The sequence below is a fragment of the Canis lupus genome, chromosome 21 (genome assembly GCF_011100685.1).
Source record: "Canis lupus familiaris isolate Mischka breed German Shepherd chromosome 21, alternate assembly UU_Cfam_GSD_1.0, whole genome shotgun sequence".
Lineage (NCBI taxonomy): Eukaryota > Metazoa > Chordata > Mammalia > Carnivora > Canidae > Canis > Canis lupus.
Window position 1 is genome coordinate 33132338 of NC_049242.1, and position 21268 is coordinate 33153605.

At 39.0% G+C, this 21268-nt stretch overlaps 1 protein-coding gene across 2 annotated transcripts in view; it reads right to left on the reverse strand.

Annotated features, from left to right (window-relative positions):
* DENND5A (DENN domain containing 5A) overlaps positions 1 to 21268 on the reverse strand; it is a 108521-nt gene that overhangs the window by 64706 nt on the left and 22547 nt on the right. For both annotated transcript variants that reach the window (XM_038569011.1, XM_038569010.1), the window contains exons 2-3: positions 1817 to 1888; positions 522 to 631 (exon numbers count right to left, since the gene is read on the reverse strand). In XM_038569011.1, the coding sequence (XP_038424939.1) occupies positions 522 to 631; positions 1817 to 1888 (182 nt within the window). The remainder of the gene's footprint in view (positions 1 to 521; positions 632 to 1816; positions 1889 to 21268) is intronic.

Below are 21268 nucleotides of genomic sequence, written 5' to 3' on the forward strand. Positions count from 1 at the left end.
AAGTGTCTGACTCTGGCTCAGATGATGATCTCAGGGTCCAGGACTGAGCCCCAAGTTGGGCTCTGTGCTCAGTGGGGAGTCAGCTTCTCTCTTTCCCTCTATCCCTCCCCCCAGCTCATGCTCGCTGAGTCTCAAATTAAAAAAAAAAAAAAAAAATGTTGTTCTATCTAAAATTAGGGTAAAACAAAATACTCATTTCTGCCATATCACCCAGATTGAGAGAAAACTGATTTAAATTACACTCATCATGTAATCTCAATACTACAAATAACCAATAGCTGAGTACCACAAAGTTCACCAAGCCATTACTATGTATTTGTCTGACAAAACAGAAAAACATTGTGACTTCCAGTGTATCTGATATGTTGATCAAAATGCAGAATCATGAATAATATGCACACAATCTCTTCTTCAAGTTATTGGTAGTTGGTGGAACTGCAGCTACCACAGTCTCTGGACTCAAAAATCTACTGTAAATTACTTTGCAAATTATTTCATACTTGTAGCTAATAAATACTAACCATTCCCACTGCATCTTGGTCAAAGGGATTCCATTCTACGTTCTCAGGGTATCGGGCAAGGACCTTAGACTTGAATGTTCGTCTCAGTGGTGTCTGCTCAAAATTCTCTCCTGCAAGAAAAGAATGAAGCAAATCATCTCTACAAAGTCCCTTGCCATCAAGGATTATGACTGTCTGAGTTTGGTAGTCCAGCAAGGTACAGAAGTAAAGGCAAAGGGGTTAGTATGCCAACCATCTAAGAACAGGAAAAGTATTAAAGTTATTAGGTAAGTAAAGAAGCTGAAAAGGTTTAGCATGGTTAATATTGGACACCACTAGCTATCTTTTCTTATCTTGAAAAAGAAATGAATTATTACTACAAATCCAATGGTTAATCTTCTTGGAAGAGTAGAGAAAGCACAAGGAACAGCAAAGGACTATATCCGTCTTTTTTCCCCTGTAAACCACAATTAGTTCGCTTAAAGTCAACTGGTATTGGGCAGCCCAGGTGGCTCAGTGGTTTATTGCCACCTTCGGCCTAGGATGTGATCCTGGAGACCCGGGATCAGGTCCCACGTCAGGTTCCCTGCATGAAGCCTGCTTCTCCCTCTGCCTGTGTCTCTGCCTCTCTCTGTGTCTTTCATAAATAAATAAAAATAGGGATCCCTGGGTGGCGCAGCGGTTTAGCGCCTGCCTTTGGCCCAGGGCGCAATCCTGGAGACCCGGGATCGAATCCCACATCGGGCTCCCGGTACATGGAGCCTGCTTCTCCCTCTGCCTATGTCTCTGCCTCTCTCTCTCTCTCTCTCTCTCTCTCTCTCTCTCTGTGTGACTATCATAAATAAATAATAAAAAAAAATGTTAATAATAAATAAATAAATATCTTTAAAAAAAGTCAACTGGTATCATAGAAGCATAAATGATTTTAAATTCAGAATAAAACATTTTTAATAAAAATAAATAAAATAAATTCAGAATAAAGTATGCATTTCTATGATCTCTGAAAAAACACAAAGGGACTAAAAGATTTAAAAACATTAATAAAGTGGATTTTAGAGTATCATTTAAAAATTCTGAAACTCTACCTTTTCCCTCTTCCTCTAAAAACGTTAGAATATACTGGAATAAAGAACATTAAAGTGTAAAGAGGAAGAACCAAAGAACCCACCACCTAGAGGAACACAAATATGAAAAACCTACCGGTCAAAAAAAGTCACAAGAAAGTTAGAAGATCAAAGATACAAAATACCACTGTAGAGACACATGTAAAAGCCACCAGAAAGCTTTAGGTGTTCTCAATTTTGTTTTCTTTTTACCTTCAGTCGTACTGGAAATGAAAGGGCTGGCACCATCCCTGGCTTTAGAAGCCTGTATGTACTGGCATAATGCTATATGATAAATGAAATAACAGAGTATTACAATAAAGCAATATTATTCAAACTTTTTTGACCATGACTCCAGTATGAAACAAGTATTACATCATGAAGCAACAAATACACACATGATGTATACATATAAATTTGCCTAAAACAAATTTCACAAAATACTTACCCTTACTCTGTGTGATGCCCTTTTATAATTTCTACTCTATATCATTAAAACCTAATATGCTAATTGCAGAGCTACTAACACATTTCATAGTTTGAAAAAACATTACAATACAGCATAATTAGATGAAGAGCTCAACAGAGATCAAATTACTATAAAGTCACTGGTACTTTATCCACCAGTATCCTGCTCCAAATTCTGCTTTTCCTAAGAGGTTAGGGACAAATTAAATGCACCTAAATATTTCGAACAAATAAATTTAGTAGGAGTCACGGAAAAATATGTGGGATCAAAAATAATTCGATTGAATTTGATACCTATTTATAGAGTAATCATATCATACAAGGACCTTAGGTACTGAGAGGATAGAGATGAACCCAAATGAAGCACCTATCCTCAGGACCTGACTCTCAAATGTAAAAAGAACATACACAAATAACCACTTGACAGGGAAGTTACTATCTGGGAGGCTCCAGATCTTTAATCTTTGCATCCAACCATTCAGAGCACGTTTACACAGGATCCTGTTCACATGTTCTAGCTGATAATATAAATTCTGTTCAAACTATAGTTTTTCTAAGTTGGTTTGGAACCCAAAGGAGCTGGTAATTAAGGAAGATGCATTCTTCCAACACAGGACTGAGATAAACCTAAAGTTGCATAGTTCTTCACTCCAAATTATCCCAGAGGTATCTTAGGTTTCTAAAGAGTTTATAGTAATTCTAAAATACCTGTTCCAGAAATTAATGATTTCAATTAGAAAGTTATCATTTTATAACTAAAACATTCACTTCCACTTTCTCTTTTGTCCATCATCATCAATCACCATCAGAAGCCCACTTATTAAAAAAAAAAAAGAAGCCCACTTACTCATAATTTTCAACTTCTGACAAGACTCACCTTTCATTCTATTAGTAAAGCTAAGAACACCATTTCAAGTCCTCTTATTCCCTGATCCTTAATCCAAACTGAGTTTTCTGAAACTCTTTTCCAGCAAAATTTCATCTCTCAAAAATATATTTGGTAATCTTCACTAAAGAAGACTGGCAAAATCAGCAGGCAGCTGGTAACAGTGGGAGCAATAAAGCCCCTAAAGGCTATGTACAGCTAGTCTTAAGCTTTCAGTAACACCTGTAAAGAGCCCACCCATGGCAAGTCTGCATTTACTATACAAAAAAAATTAAACAGCAAGCAGCTGACATAATGATCTTGCCTACAGTCTGAGATTCCCAGAATATATATTTAAACTGCATTCAGTTCTGAGAAGATAACTGTCTTCCTCAAAGCTTCTTCACTTTTAGTTGTCAGTTTGCTCATTTCTTCCTTACTAGGCCAGAAAATCCCCTCACTAAAAATCACAAAATATTTAACGGAAACAGGAATCAGGGCAGTTTCCACTGTCCTTAATGAAAGCCATTAGAGAAGGATGTTTTTTTTTAATGGTTATGAGGTGCCCCCTAAGACATGATGAGCATTCAAAGGATGAAACACGAGACTATTTTAAACAACCAGTGAGATGAAGCGAGAGGTGAAAATGATGAGCTGACCTGGAGTATAGACAAAGAGGAGGTGAAGGCTATGAATCACAGAAGTAGTCTTTAGATCCTCCATACCACCCCTCCACCTCCTGCCCCTTTTTCAAATAAGCTAAGTAAAGGTTTCTTGTTAAAGAGTCAGTAAAGGCACCAAAGAGAGTGCCAATCTTAGACATAAGTCCTTCTGTGTATTAGACTGAACCAGTATTAGAAACATGGTATTTTCACCACAAGGGGAAAGGGGTTGTACAAAGAGGTATGAGAGCCCTGAGATCAAATCATGTTCATTACAGCACCCTATAAAGAGTGTCAGAAAAGTCACAGAAGGGATTCACAAATCTAAGATATTTTTATTCAAACAATTGTCTTTCATCATTTACTGAGGCCTAAGTTTTGAGAAGAAGCATAGAGACTTAATGCCTCCGGAACACCTACATAGCTCCACTTCATGAAACCTGTACATATGTCACAGATTCCTTAAATCCCCAATTACTTAGACCTTTGGAAATTCAAACAATATTAGAATAAGACATTGCAACCACAACTGTCCTACTGTCCTAGAAACAAGAACTACTTATTTGCCTAACACATACAGAGTCTACAAATGTCAGAAGGTCTGGATACCAGAACTAAGGCCCATTTCTAACAGCAACTTAAAAATTAATCAACTAGGTGTCAGTCTATCTTTGTGAATCTGTCCCTGGGGAAGTACAATTCAGATAAATCATAATAGAATTTTTTTTTAAAGCTTGCACACGGGACGTCTGGGTGGCTCAGTGGTTGAGCGTCTGTCTTCGGCTCAGGGCATGATCCTGGAGTCCCAGGATCAAATCCCGCATCAGGCTCCTTGCATGGAGCCTGCTTCTCCTGTCGCTGCCTCTCTGCCTCTCTCTCTGTGTCTCTCATGAATAAATAAATAAAAATCTTTTAAAAATAAAAAATAAAAGCTTGCATGCCTTACAAGGACTTCTAATAGGTTCTTTGTTTACTTGTTCTGCTTTGACCAAACCAGAAACAAACTGACATTTGTACTATTAGCCTGTTGGTACTAGCTTAATTTGAATAATCCTAAATAAGGGATGCTTACAACTGAGAAGCTTCAAAGGAACCCCTAAGCCCTCTGAAATGATTTACAAAATTTTGTATGAAAATATGTACATTTTTCTTAAAAAACCCACAATTTTCATCATATTCTCAAAGGGTTCCATGACCCAAATAAGTCAGAAACCACAGCTCCAAATGTTTCTCCTATTTGGGGCAGGAAACAACTGACCACTTACAGATTAACCTAAATGGGTAGGTTTATACACAGTTAAAATATATGCACTATTAAATAACTGCTCTCTGGGTTGACGATGACATTATTTTCTCCTTTTTTATCATAAGAAGCCTATGGATGCAAACTTCTCTCTCTTTAAATACACACATATATGTGATTGAGTTAAAAAAATCTTAGCCTCAAAACTTCTATCTGAAGCCATCTGAAAGGTCATCAGAAAATGTTCACCAAGACTTGGGTGGCTCAGTTAGGCAACCAACTGCTGATTTTGGCTTGGGTCACGATCTAAGGGTTGTGAGATCAAGTCCCACACTGGGTGAGAGTCTGCTTAAGATTCTCCCTTCCTTGGGACACCTGGGTGGCTCAGCAGTTGAATGTCTGCCTTCAGCTCAGGGCATGATCCCAGGGTCCGGGATTGAGTCCCACATCAGGCTCCCTGCAAGGAGCCTGCTTCTCCCTCTACCTGTGTCTCTCATGAATAAATAAACTCTTTTAAAAAAAAAGAGAGAGAGAGAGAGAGAAAGAAAAGATTCTCCCTCCCTCTCCCTCTGCCCCTTCCCCACCTCACACTTGCTTTCTCTCTCTAAAATAAGTAAAATCTTTTTATAAAAAATTCACCAAAATCTCAGTTACACATTTATAATAAATGTATTACATCTGTGTGTAACAGTGATAGTTTTGAAATGGTAGAACAGATATGAAAAGGTATGTCACAATCAGCTTTGTGAGAAAGACCCAATAAGGTCAAATTCCCACCTGGTTGATGTTAAATTACACAAAGCTTCTCCAGAACATGTTAGCTTAGATTCAAGCAAAATAAAATAAAAATAACTTCCCAGGAAAGTATTTACAGGACACATCTGTTATACCTACATCTTGGATTAAGATATACCATATAAAAGTATTTCAATTTCTAAACCAATCAGTAATCAGAGTTGACATACACTTAAGCTTTACATAAAATTTGAAGTTTGAAAAAATAAAGAGAAAAAAGAGCAAGAACTAAGGGCATTTTTATATCTGGTTCCTTAGAAGAAATAGGAAGGATAATACAAATATCTATGAAACCACAAATGAAAAAGAACTGACTTTGTCAACAGAATAGGGCACTTGGGTGACCAGTTGGTTAAGCCTCTGCCTTCAGCTCAGGTCATGATCTCAGAGTCCTGGGATCATGCACAGTTGGAGTCTGCTTATCCCTCTCCCTCAGCCCCACCCCAGCTCATTCTCTCTCTAATAAATAAAAATCTTAAAAAAAAAAAAAAAAAAAAAGAAGAAGAAGAAGAGGAAGAATTGATATCCAGCATGATACAGGTTCTGCTTCCAGTCATGGAAGAATAGCTCCTACAAGATCAACTCTCTTACAGATTACTATGAACAGTGGACAGAATATAAAAAACGACTACCTAAAGGCACTAGGTAACAAAATGCAAGTAGATTATGATGGAAGAGAGAGGGTCAAAACTTGGAAAAATGTAATGACATCAATTAAGGGTCTCTTGTTATGGCTTTTGCCCAAGAAGTCTCAGTCTGTGCCATGAAAGATGACTAAAATTCAGATAAAAACCCGTAGTCTTACTAGCTTCACAAACCAGAGGACAGACTTTAAGGCAACCACAACAGAGAAGTGAGAGAGGGAAATTCCAGAGAGAACCAGAAAGAAAGTGCCTCAAACTGTATAAATCCTGTGAAAATCACTGGCTAATCCCTAAATCATGTGTGCATAGAACAGACGTCAAGCAACCAAATTAGGGCTAAAGGAACTGAACTGAGATTTAAACTGGCATTCACTGCAGCGGAGTATCAAGGACACAACCCAATAAAATTATTTAACATATAAAGAAACAGGAAAACATGACCTATTCTCAAGAGAAGAGTCAATCAACAGAAACTGACCCTGATGTGATCCAAATATTGGGATTCGCAAAGATTTCAAAACAGCTATGACTGGGGTCCCTGGCTGGCTCGTTTGTAGAGTATGTGACTCTTGTGCTCACTTCGGCAGCACATATACTAAAACTGTAGAGTATATGACTCTTGATCTTGGGGCTGTGAATTCAAGCCCCACATTGGGTGTGGAGATTACTAATAAAACTTTAAATAAATAAATAAATAAATAAACAAACAAACAAACAAAAGGAAAAAATCAGCTATGATCATAATGAATGAAAAAATAGTAGATCTCAACAGCAAAATAGACCCTATTATTCAGAAGTTGGACTTAACAGTAGATTGGAGATGCAGAAGAGTTAATGAACTTAAAAAGAGATCATCAACAGGGGTGCCTGGCTGGCTCAGCTGGTACAGCATGTGACTCTTTATTTCAGGGTGGTAAGTTCAAGCCTCACACTGGGTGTAGAGCCTACTTAAAAAAAAAAAAAATTCATAAAAATAAAGAGATCAACAAAAAGTATCCAATCTGAAGAACAGAGAGAAAAAAGGATTAGGGAGAAAAACAAGAGTGTGGGAGAGGATCCCAGAGATCTGTGGGGCAACAAGTCTAATATACATGTAATTCAAGCCCCAGAAGAAAAGGACAGCAAATGATGCTAAAAATGTTTTTTTTTAATTGAAGAAATAATGATCAAAAATTTCCCGAATTTGCTAAAAGACATAAATTTACAGATTCAAAATTCAGTGGATTCTAAGAAGGATACATACCAAGAAAATAAATAATTGTAAATCACAGTCAAACTCTTAAAGAAAGGAAAAAAAGAGTATTAAAGAGAAAATCTTGAAAGGAGACAGAGAAACATGATACATTAAGGAAAAAAATTACTGAAATTACCATTGCTTTCTTACCAGAAACAAGAGATTAAAAGACATGGAACAACATATAAGTACTGAAAGAGACAAAACCCTGTCAACCCAGAATTGTATTAGCAGAAAAAAAAAAAAAAAATTTCCTTCAAAAATGAAGGCAAAAGGGATCCCTCGGTGTCTCAGCAGTTTGGTGCCTGCCTTCAGCCCAGGGTGTGATCCCGGAGACCCAGATCGAGTTCCACATCGGGCTTCCTGCATGGGGCCTGCTTCTCTCACTGCCTGTGTCTCTGCCTCTCTCTCTTTCTCTCTCTCTCTCTCTCTCTGTGTGTGTGTGTCTCCCATGAATAGATAAATAAAATCTTAAAAAAAAGAAGGCAAAATAAAAGCATTTTCAAGCAAAACAAAACTAAGATAATTCATTACTTGCAGACCTGTACTTGTGTACAAGTGAGAAAAGCCTATCCCAGTAAGTTACACACTATATGATCCGATTTATATAACATTCTTGAAATTACTAAATTTTAGAAACAAAGAACACATTGGTGGTTGCCAGAGGTCAGAGATGGGAAGGGGGAGGGTTCTATTAAAAGAGTAACACCCAAGAATCCTTGTGGTGATATAACTATTCTGTTTCTTGAGTATATTAATGTCTATATCCTGGTTGTAAGAGCATCCAATAGCTTTGTAAGATGTTACCACTGGGTAAAGGGTAAAGAGTCATTTTTGTATTATTTCCTACAACTGCATATGAATCTGAAATTACCTCAAATAAAAAGTTTAATTTTTAAAAGTATATATATATATTTTTTTTTTTTTTAGTTTTTTTTTTTTATTTATTTATGATAGTCACACACAGAGAGAGAGAGAGAGAGAGAGGCAGAGACACAGGCAGAGGGAGAAGCAGGCTCCATGCACCGGGAGCCCGACGTGGGATTCGATCCCGGGTCTCCAGGATCGCGCCCTGGGCCAAAGGCAGGCGCCAAACCGCTGCGCCACCCAGGGATCCCTAAATTTTTTTAAATTAAAAATATACTTTTAGGGATCCCTGGGTGGCGCAGCGGTTTGGCGCCTGCCTTTGGCCCAGGGCGCGATCCTGGAGACCCGGGATCGAATCCCACGTCGGGCTCCCGGTGCATGGAGCCTGCTTCTCCCTCTGCCTGTGTCTCTGCCTCTCTCTCTCTCTATGTGTGCCTATCATAAATAAATAAAAATTAAAAAAAAAAAAAAGAAAAATAAATAAATAAATAAATAAATTTAATGTTTTTAACAAAATGACAAGGTCTTAAAGCAGAGGCTTCAAGCAATGCAATTCAAGCATCCAGAGCTATACCTTAGACCAAACTCTTCAAAGGCAGCTGAGCTATCCCTGGTTCCAGGGCCAAAACATTAGGGTCACACAGGCTGCCTCTCACCTCACCACATCTACACCAATCCTGTAAGGTCTAACTCATATTATCTATAGCAAAAATGTTAATTTTTTTTTCCTCTGGGAATGCATATAACCAGATTATTATGCCATCATTTGTATACTGGCATTCTGGGATGTCCTAAAACTTATCCTGTTGGTGACACTGGTGACCAATTCAGGGCCACTCATGCCATGGTCAGTTTTACTTCTTGCACTAAAAGATGTCACTGCATTTTTCCTGTTAATAACATTCTGAAACAGGCTGCCCATCAAAATACTAACAACTCACACTTCTGTTTCTGGGGTCTATTGAAAAACCAGCTTGTGTTTCACCTTCAATTCACTTGCTGCCTCAGCATTTCAATTCTCCTTGTCTTTCAGATCATTTTCTGAAGTCTTATATAAATCAGAGATCATTTCCTGCCATCTCTGACTAATGGAGCACAGTGCAATAAAAGAAAGGAATGCAAATTTCTAACTAAACAAAAATTAACCTTGCTACTCCTTTTAGATGACTATTTCATTACTATTGGCACTTTAAAAAAAAAAGTTTATTTATTTATTTGACAGAAAGAGCACGCACGCACACAAAGGCAGAGGGAGAGAAAGAAGAAGATTCCCCACTGAGCAGGGAGCCCAATTGAACCCCCAGGGGGTTCAATCCCAGGACCTTGGGATCATGACTTGAGCTGAAAGCAGATGCTTAACTGACTAAACCAGAGAGGCTCCCCAACTATCAGCACTTTTTAAATGGGGCAACCTAAAAAACACATTAAGACTAGCTGAGTTTTGGTAGCTAGAGAAAACCATCTAACACTATACTCATTGCTCTCCTTCATCTTTCTACATATGAAATTGAGGTTAATTTATAGCTGCTGCAGCACAGAGAGGGTACCTGTTTCTTGAAGAGACAGGCTGTACCTTGGCCACATCATCAGCTGTGCTCAGGATTCAGACATTCATAAATACCAGAAAGCAGGGAGTGAGCTGCCCCCCCCCCCCCACTTTGGACACACTACAGGCCTCTTCTATCTAAGGCACTAACCCAGAAAAGCTGCTCACCAGGCTCTTCAATGAAAACAACAGAAACCATCTGTTACCTCTTTGTTTTTCCCCTTGAGGTAGATCTGTTCACTTTCTTTCTCAACATACTTTCTTTGTCAGATAACTTTAGCTTTAGGTATACTGCCATTACTTTTATTGATGCTTTGCCTCCTGCTTGATGTCTTCCAGGCTGCTTCATACCTAGTCCAACTCCTACAACTAGTATTTTTTAAATGGCTAAACTTTTTATATACCCAGGTTTAACAAGAGTCTAGGGTTTGAGAACCTATCCAGACAGGACTGCTCCAACAACAGCTAGGACAAAACTTTGGTAGCTAAATATGAAGTGTAGACGCTATTTCACTTTTAGCCCAGCCAAAAACCCTGACAGGATATACATCTGTTAAGCTGACTTCTTGAACTTAGATAATTTGCTTTGTTTAGTATGGGAAGCAACAAGCTGTCAAATTCATGGTGTTTCAGACCAGTCCAGTGAATGCTATCATGTGAGTTGGATATACATATACTGTACTGAATTACATATACTACATACATACTGCATTACTAATAGAGTAAGGACTCCCAGAGGACATAGGCACTGTTCTCTAAAAGCTAGCTCCTCCAGAAAAAATGGCCTTAGGCAAACCCAGTGGACTGGGATCCCTAAGTAAGAAACAGGACAAATATAAGAGACCCTCATGCTCTACTCACTATCAAATTTTAAAATAATCACCCTAAATGAACAGTACACAATGAACCTAGACGGCAGGAGACAGAGTTAAGGTCCTACCTTGGCTACTCACTAGTTGTGTGACCTAAACAATTTATTGAGTCTTGTGGGTCTCACTTTCCTCACATGAAAAATTAAGTAGAGGTCTAGTTGCTAATTTATAAAGGTTTTTCCAGCTCGATCATTTCATGACTTAATAACTGCTGGGCCGCGAGTCTGACCCAGCATGGAAATTGTACCTTTTAGGGCAGCCCCGGTGACTCGGCGGTTTGGCACTGCCTTCCGCCCACGTTGGGCTCCCTGCATGGAGCCTGCTTCTCCCTCTGCCTGTGTCTCTCCCTCTCTCTCTATGTCTCTCATGAATAAATGAATAAAATCTTTTTAAAAAAATGTTTAAAGAAATTGTACCTTTTACACTGTGAGCAAAAGGGACACCTGGGTGACTCAGATGGTTAACAAATCTGCCTTTGGCTCAGGTCATGATCCCAGCATCCTGGGATTAAACCCTGCGTGAAGGTCCCTGCTCAATGGGGAGCCTGCTTCTCCCTCTCTCCTCTGCTGCTCCCTCTGCCTGTGCTCTCACTCTCTCTCATAAATAAGTAAAATCTTAAAAAATAAACTGTTAGCAAAAGGCATGTATTAGTTCTCCCTCTGCTGCCTCTCTCCCCAAGCCCCACAAAAACAGCAGTAGGGGATGGTGGTTAGGGGAGCACAGCCACAGAATAAAAATGGAGGTGATAGTAACAAAATTTTAGAAAATGGAAAGCAGATGGATGAGTGGTTCCTGACAGCAGACTAAAGAAACCTAAGCTATAATATAACCTCCAAAAAGCTCAGGAACTTATATAGCATCAAGCACTTAAGGAAATGGGGATAAACATGGAACTAAAAACAGAAGGAATGATTAAAAGTCTACTGGAAGAACCAGCTGGCATCAGCTCATAAAGAGATAAACAAATTGTTGTAGAACTATACAATGGAACATTATTCAGCCATAAAAAGGAACAGAGTACTATTACATGCTACAACACAAATGAACCTTGAAAACATTATGCTAAGTGAAAGAAGCCAGACACAAAAAGCTACATACTGTATTACCCCCATTCATATGTAATATCCAGAATAGGCATATTCACAGAAACAGAAAGTGGTTACCAGGGAACTAACTGCTAATAGGTATGCAGTTTCTGTTTGGGATGATGGAAATGTTCCAGAACTAGACCATGGAGATGGCTGCACAACATAGTAAATAAACTAAAAACCACTTAAGTGTACACTTTAAAATGGTTAATTTATAAAATCTTAAAAAAATAAATTTAAAAAATAAAATAGTTATGTTACATGAATTATATCTCAATTTTTAAAAATAAAAGAACCAGGGATCCCTGGGTGGCGCAGAGGTTTAGCGCCTGCCTTTGGCCCAGAGCGCGATCCTGGAGACCCAGGATCGAATCCCACGTCGGGCTCCCAGTGCATGGAGCCTGCTTCTCCCTCTGCCTATGTCTCTGCCCCTCTCTCTCTCTGTGTGACTATCATAAATAAATAAAAATTAAAAAAATAAATAAAAGAACCAGGGACACCCAGGTGGCTTGGCAGTTAAGCATCTGCCTTCAGCTTAGGACATGGTCCCAGATTCCTGGGTTCGAAACCCACATTGGGCTCCTTGCATGAAGCCTGCTTCTCCCCCCTCTGCCGGCATCTCTGCCCCTCCCTCTCTCTCTCTCTCTCTCTGTCTCTCTCATGAATAACTAAAATCTTTTTTTTTAATAAAATCTTTTAAAAAAGAAAAAGAAAAGAAAAAAGAACCAGCTACCCCCTCCACCCCTATACTCTTCCCACTCTGTGCAGCCTCCAACATACCAGGAGAAAACTGATCCTTTACAAGGAATAAATAAAAGAATGAGTGAGGTGGGTGAAATGCATGACAATGGTCAAAAAGTACAAACTTCCAGTTATAAAATAAGTCAGTCCTGGGGATGTCATATACAGCATGGTGACTACAGTTAACAATACTCAACTGTATATTTGAAAGTTGCTAAGAGAGTAGATCTTAAAAGTTCTCATATAAGGAAAAAAAAAAATGTAACTATGTGGTAACAGATGTTAACCAAACTTACTGTGATAATCATCTGCAATATATGTGTGTGTGTATAAAATCATTATGTTGTACACCTAAAACTAATAGAATATTATGTCAATTATATCTCAATTGAAAAATTAAAAAAAAAATTTTAAAAGAGAATGGATATATCTATACTTGGGATTATTGTTGAGGTATCAAGCATCCACAGCTGAGAAACCACAGGCACAGCTGAGAGCAAGGGTATCATTCTAAAAACAGAAAAATAAGAAAAATTTTACATACTGAATGTTGAGATTCCCCAAGGCTCTTCCATTACTTGCCTCTCACAAAGTTGGCAGTTAGGATTATGCCCTTGAGGCAGAGATTTAGAATGAATCTGACCAGACCAAGAAAAAAAACCCTAGATACTCATACTTCAGGGAAGAAACTATACAGCCAATGAAACTCTCAGAAACCACCCGCCACCCCCCCATGAACATCAAGCTTCCAATAAGCTTCTTGATGCATTTATTCTTAAGTGGAAATGGACAGCCAGAGATCATGAGACACTTGGGAAAAGGCTCTATCAAAGATTAATGAAAGACATCTCTTGCCAATCAATGCAACTTTGAGGAAACGGAAAATTATGCAGAAAAAAGAAAGCTTCGAAAAGTACTATCCCAGGGCCTAGAAGCAACAACACCCCAGTGACAAGCATAGTTAGCGCCCAGATCTTCGTTTCTAATACCATTCACCAAAAAAAATAATCAGGACTGCTTAGAGAAATAGCTGGTTCTCTAACTGGAACAGGACCCACACAGAAGAAGCCTGGAGCATTCTGCAGTGTCAAAAAGTAGAGGGTACTCAAAAACCCATGATGGGGCAGCCTGGGTGGCTCAGTGGTTTAGCGCCACCTTCAGCCCAGGGCGTAATCCTGGAGACCCAGGATTGAGTCCCACGTCAGGCTCCCTGCATGAAGCCTGCTTCTCCCTCTGCCTGTGTCTCTGCCTCTCTCCCTCTCCTCTCTTGTGTTTCTCATGAATAAATAAATAAAATCTTTAAAAAAAAAAAAAAAAGGGCAGCCCGGGTGGCTCAGCAGTTTGGCGCCGCCTGCAGCCCGAGGTGTGATCCTGGAGACCCGGGATAAAGTCCAACGTCGGGCTCCCTGCATGCATGGAGCCTGCTTCTCCCTCTGCCTGTGTCTCTGCCTCTCTCTCTCCCCCTCTGTCTCTATGAATGGATAAATAAAATCTTTAAAAAAAAAAAAAATGATGACAAGGGTACATCAAAGAGGCAAACTAAAAGATCTCCCAATGGCCAAAGCTAGAATAATTTGAACAACAAAATAAATACATTGAATTATAATCCAAAGTATAAAATATATATCTATGAGTCCATACTAATATAAATAAATGATCAAATAAATAAGTAAATAGGAGAATAGACAAATCTCCTGTGCAGAAAAATGCCAAATAACTTATATAGATACTAGGCTCTCCCTCTATAAGTATGGGCTGCTCATAGGAAAAAAGAGTAACTTTATAATGGAGAAACCTGACACAAACCTAACAAGTGATCAAGATTAATATCAACAGTGATGTCATGTTGATAATATGCATGTATTCTTAATATAATATGATGATAATGGTACTTTACCTCTGTAGTCTTCCCTTCAAAAAACCATAACCTCAATCAAATCATGAGAAAAAACATCATATACAACCTAATTGAAATCCTAGAGGACAGCTAACCAATATTCTTCAAAATTGCCAAAATCCTCAGAAGAATGAAAGTCTGAGAAACAGTTACTGCTAAAGGAATAAAAGGAGACATAACAACTCACTGCAATGTGGTATCTTGAATAGAATCCTGGGACAGAAAGAGTATTAGGCAAAAACTAAGAAAATCTGAATAAAGTGTGGAGTCAGTCCAGGAAGTCTACTATCCAAATAGTAGTATTCCATAAAGAGAAAAGAGAGAAAATAAAAGGGAAGATATTATCAAGAATTCAAAAAATTTCCCAGAAATGAAGGGCATGAATTCCCAAAATGAAAATGGTCTCCAAAGATCTAGCACAGTGAATGAAAACAGACTCACACTTTATTTAGTTTATAGTAATAATAATGTATAATAATAATGTATCAATATTGGTTATTTGTGACAAATGTACCCTATACTGTAAGATGTTACTATTAGGGGAAACTGGGTCTGGGGGTATATGGGAACTCCCTAGACTATCTTCACAACTTTTCTGTAAAACTAAAACCATTCTATAATAAAAAGTGTACTAAAAAAAAAGTATACTGAGGTTTTAAAAATTATATCCCATTTAAATAAAAAGTCCAGAATAAGCAAATCCATAGAGTCAGGAAGTACATTTTGAAGCTGCCTACAGTGGGGTGATATGGAGTAACTTTACAGTATGTAAACTGTATCTCAATAAAATTGTTTAAAATTAAACAACAAGGGGATCCCTGGGTGGCGCAGTGGTTTGGCGCCTGCCTTTGGCCCAGGGTGCGATCCTGGAGACCGGGGATCAAATCCCACGTCGGGCTCCCGGTGCATGGAGCCTGCTTCTCCCTCTGCCTATGTCTCTGCCTCTCTCTCTCTCTCTCTCTCTGTGACTATCATAAATAATATAAATAAAAATTTTAAAAAATTAAACAAGAAGCTTATGAAAATTAAAAAGGTGGGGGCAGCCCGGTGGCTCAGCGGTTTAGCACCTGCCTTCAGCCCAGGGTGCAATCCTGGAGTCCCAGTATCGATTCCCACATCAGACTCCCTGCATGAAGCCTGCTTCTCCCTCTGCCTGTGTCTCTGCCTCTCTCTCTCTGTGTGTGTGTGTCTCTCATGAATAAATAAATGAAATCTTTAAAAATGAATAAATAAATAGACACACACACGAATGCACACACACACAAATCTTTCAGATGTTGTAAATCTCAAAGAGAAGAAATGTAGAGAGTAACAAAGCAGATTAATACAGTTTTCCTGATTGGATATCATCAGGTAGGAATTTAAAAAAAGAATGGAAATAGAGGCACAGAGCACTTTTTAAAAGCCTAGTGAATTTGACTCCAGATGCAACTTGATACCTTATTCTACAGAGCTTACAAAATACTGAAGAGAAGGTATTTTTTAACTTATAATTTATATCCTACTTACCCTCAAAAAAATAAAATGACATTTAAAAAATTGCACAAGAAATATTTAAATAAGAACATTAAAGGAAGTGAAGAAACAGATGTTCCTGGGGTGTCTGGCTGGCTCTGTTGGTAAAGCATGCGACTCCTGATTTTGGGGTTGTAAGTTCAAGCCCCACATTGGGCATGGAGCCTACTTAAAAATAAAATAAGAGGGATCCCTGGGTGGCGCAGTGGTTTAGCGCCTGCCTTTGGCCCAGGGCGCGATCCTGGAGACCCGGGATCGAATCCCGTTGGGCTCCCGGTGCATGGAGCCTGCTTCTCTCTCTGCCTGTGTCTCTGCCTCTCTCTCTCTCTCTCTCTCTCTGTGCGACTATCATAAATAAATAAAAATTTTTTAAAAATAAAATAAGAAAATATTTTTTAAGAAAGAAAAAAGTAAATGTTCTTAAGCACCTGTGGCATAACTTTCTTATAAATTACAAAGAATAACAGCTTGCTTGAAATATATTTTTTAAATAATTTAACAGATTTAATAATTTAAAAATTATAGAAAAGAATACACAAAATATCAAATGTGGTTATACAGACTTCTGGAAAATGGAAGTATGGGTGATTGCTATTTTTTTCTTTATACTTTCTGTATCTTCTGAACTTCCTATTATGACTGTATATAATCTCTATGACAAAGTAATTACACTAAAGAATATAAATAATTTAATACTGCATTTCTCCCTGCTGACAAAGACATTTTTTTAAAGATTTTATTTATTTATTCATGAGAGACACAGAGAGAGAGAGGCAGAGACACAAGCAGAGAGAGAAGCAGCCTCCCTGCAGGGAACTCGATGTGGGAGTCGATCCTGGGGCCTCCAGGACCACGCCCTGGGTTGAAGGAGGCGCTAAACCATCGAGCCACCCAGGCGTCCCACAAGATACTTTTAAACTAAGATTTAGAATACTAACTTAATTTCTAATTTCTATACTGCAACTACTCCACACATTTCCACCTCTCTACATTAAATGGAATGAAAACCCTTTAATACAAAAAGAAAAATATATGTAACACTTGGAATCTATTGAAACCACTTTCACATATGTTATTTCATTAAGCTTCATCACAACCCTAAGAGATTTTACAGATAAGGAAACTGGCTCACAGATAATAAATCATCAAATGAGTAGGGCACAAAATGGGATTAGAAATGCGTTCAGAGGGCAGCCCGGGTGGCTCAGCGGTTTAGCGCCGCCTTCGGCCCAGGGTGTGATCCTGGAGACCCTGGATCGAGTCCCATCTCAGGCTCCCTGCATGGACCCTGCTTCTCTCTCTCTCTCTCTGTCTCTCATGGATAAATAAATAAAATCTAGAAAGAAAGAAAAGAAAGAAAAGAAAGAAAAGAAAGAAAGAAAGAAATGCGTTCAGATATCCCCATCTAATATTGTTTTCACCTACTATACTAGAGTGAATGTCTCTTAGAACATTAGAATTTAGAGCAGTCAAGTAATACAGTTTTGGTGTAAGGAAAGGAACATCGTATGGATAAGTAATCTTCATCAAAAAGCCTAAAAAGCCATAAAACCACAAATTCTCTACCGTAATACAGAGTAGTATCCTCAATCCACAGGTTATGACAGTGTTCTTCCCAAACTAAAGGCAACTCAAAATCTCCTGGATCTTTATACTGCACCAAGCAATACTGATCTCCAAGCTGCCCTACCCTCTAGCAGTCAGGACCCTCTAACAGATGGCCCCTCAGAGTCTCTTCTTGCAGCTGGAACGGAAGAGATCCAGGAAGAGTAACAAATGAGGCTAAACTGGTGAGTGCTGGAAGATGGAGAAGTGGGGAAGAGACAACCTGTCAGTAACTGAGCTTAGTAAGGGTAGACATGAGCTTCTATCAGTCCTTGGAAGAAAACTAAGACTAAAAGCCACCAATGCTGCCAAAGCTTTTGGTGAAAACCCACAGCTTCTTAGAAAGAGTCTGAGAGGCAAAGGCTATGTCAATTCTTTCTCTCCACCTTCTCAATTCCAGAATCTTTTATCTTTCATGTCCCCTTGTCTGGACACATTCTGAAAATGAATCAGTTCCATTTAGATCAACAACCCTACAAACACTGATCCTCCTTTTCCTGACAAATCACTAGGTCTGCTAAACGTTCAACAGAAGACCCTAGCAGAATGACTAACAGGTATCAATGTTCCTGCAACTGAGTTATTTACGAGGCAATAGAGGCAACTAACAGTCTTCAAGCTATTACAGTCAAATACCATCATTGCTCCATTCCCCCACTATTCTTTTGTCATACAATCTATCTGACACATCCTTGTTTTATTTGTTCCCCCAGCCTCCATTACTATCCTCTGAATAGTATATATTAGCATATTTCTAGCCAAATAGGATGACTCAGTAATGCCTAAACATGCCCAACACTGTTCCTTATGGTCCATCTTTTACCCACCCTCATTCACCTCCTCTAGACCTAAGGCCTTCCTGTCCTTCAAGACTTTGTCAAATGTCACCTTTATTATGCAGCTTTTCCTAATCACTGCCAACACATATGAGTGTTCTCCCTATCTAGTATCATGTACTCTGACAGAACTAAATGGCAGTACTGTACTAAACTGTGACTTCACTAAAGGCAAATATTTTTTTTTAAGATTTTATTTATTCATTCATGAGAGACACACACACAGAGAGAGGCAGAGACACAGACAGAAGGAGAAACAGGCTCCACGCAGGGAGCCCGACGTGGGACTCGATCCTGGGTCTCCAGGATCAGGCCCTGGGCTGAAGGCGGCACTAAACCGCTGAGCCACCAGGGCTGTCCACTAAAGGCAAATTTTACACTTAATTGATTTCCATCCTTTCACCTGTTTCCAATAAAAGCTCAATTCTTTTCAATAAAACAAAGTATTCTTTTTTTCCAGACTCTTAATATGCCTTCAAACTTTGGTATGGAAGAAAGAGAATTAAACATTGAAAAGGTTCCAATCCATAAAGTGACACCTTTGACACAAGCTCAACCAATCTAGCATGACATCATAAAAGCTGTAAAAAAAAACAAAAAAAAAAAAACAAAGCCCTTTAATCCACTAAAATTCCACCCAAAATGCACTAGGAAAAAAAAAAGTAACCACTAAAATAGCACCTCAATAGCATTTATTTAAAAAAAAAAAGTAATTTTCATATACAGCTATTCACAACTACAAGAAAAAGAAAAGCAAATACATAACAAGATGGTAGTTTGGTACATCACCACAATGGAATCTAACCATCAAAGCAACACATATTGGAAAAGAAAGAAAATGAAAAACATTTATTAATTACAGTTGAATTAAGAAATCTAGATATGGGGGCACCTGTGTCGCTCAGTCAGTTAAGCTCCTGACTCCTAATTTCGGCCGGGGTCATGATCTCAGGGTCCTGGGATGGAGCCCGGTGGGGGGGGGGGGTGGGGGGGGGGGGGGGGGGGTGTCAGAGCTCCCCACTCAGCAGGGAGCCTGCATGAAGATTCTCTTTTCCCTGTCCCACCCCCTCCTTCATGCACACACAGTCTCTCTCTCTCTAAGAAATTTTTTTAAAGGTATTATTCATTTATTCATGACAGACACAGAGAAAGAGAGGAAGAGACACAGGCAGAGGAGAGAAGCAAAGGCTCCACGCAGGGAGCCCAATGTGGGACTCGATCCTGGGACTCTGGGATCACGCCCTAAGCCCAAGGCAGATGCTCAACCACTGAGCCACTCAGCCACCACTGGCTAAGACCTTCCTAAGTAAATCTCTTCTCAGGTTGCAGCTTTGCTGTCAGCCAGAACTGCCTGTGTCTCTGCCTCTCTCTGTGTCTCTTATGAATAAATAAATAAAATAGTTTAAAAAAGTATAATGAATTACCATGTATCCATCACCCAGTTTCAATAATTATCAATGCATGTCCAATCTTACTTTATACCTGTACTCCCCCATACCAATTATTTGAAAGCAAATCTAGACATATCATTTTATCTATATTTCAGCACGTATCTCTAAAAGACCTTTATTCCTTTTTAAAAGTCCATAACAGGATGAATATACCTAGAAATTTTTTTAAGGAAGAGTGAGTGAGGGGCACATGAGTGGCTCAGTCGGTTGGGTATCTGCCTTCAACTCAGGTCATGATCCCAGGCACCTGGGATTGAGCCCTGAGTCAAGTTCCCTGCTCAGCAGGGAGTTGGCCTCTCCCTCTGACACTCCCCCTGCTTGTGCTCATGTGTGCTCTCTTTGTCTCTCTCTCAAATAAATAAATAAAAATCCTAAAAAAGAGAGAGAGAGAGTACAAGTGGGAGGAGCGGTGCAGAGGGACAGAATCTTAAGCAGACTCCACGCTGTGTGCAGAGCCCTATAGGTGGCTCGCTCTCACAACCCTGAGATCACAACCTGTGCCAAAATCAGAAGTTTAACCAACTAAACCACCCAGGTGCCCACACATAGAAAATTTTGACCAAAACTATCTTTTTAATGCCAAATGCCTGGCCAATGTTCAAAATCCCTGGTTGTCTCATAGATGTTTGAAACCAGTTTGTTGTTTTTTTTTTTAAAGTAAGCCCCCCCCCCAAAAAAAAAGAAAAAAAAAAGTAGGCTCCATGCTGTGCATGCAGCCCAACACAGAACTTAAAACTCACAACCCTATCATTTGAACTAGACAAAGAAAAAAAATCCTCTTTTAAGCAAATAGCATGGTAAAGTGGGAAAAATTATTGATTCTAGCATAACCTAGACTACATAGTAAAGTTAAAACAATAATAGCTGGAATTGTTAATCCCCTTCAACCTACTGCTTGTAGGTAGGTCACCGATTTTCTGGTAAGTTTCTTTAGCTTGCTAAAGAATGTAAAACACAGTCCCCTGTGATTATTTAGAATCTCTGATCATTTTTAAAGTAAACCTAAAGAACATACCTGAAGGAAGGGAATGAGAGAGCTCTTGAAGGGGAGAAAGCCTGGAATTCCTCCAGGTTCAATACAATCAAACCTTATGCAAATCACTCCTAACTTCCTGGGCTCCACTTTCTCCACCTTCAATAAGGCACCTGCCAACTTCCCAGTTTTATCTTCTACCCAACTCCTCTCCCCTTCTTTAGACATTATCCACAGCAACTCACTCGTAGTTCCTAAAATATGGCATGCTTTACCATGCCTTCATTCTTTTGTAGATGCCTTCTCTGACCTTCATAGGCTTCTTTGCTTGATTAGCCAATCTACATTTATTCCAGTGATTGC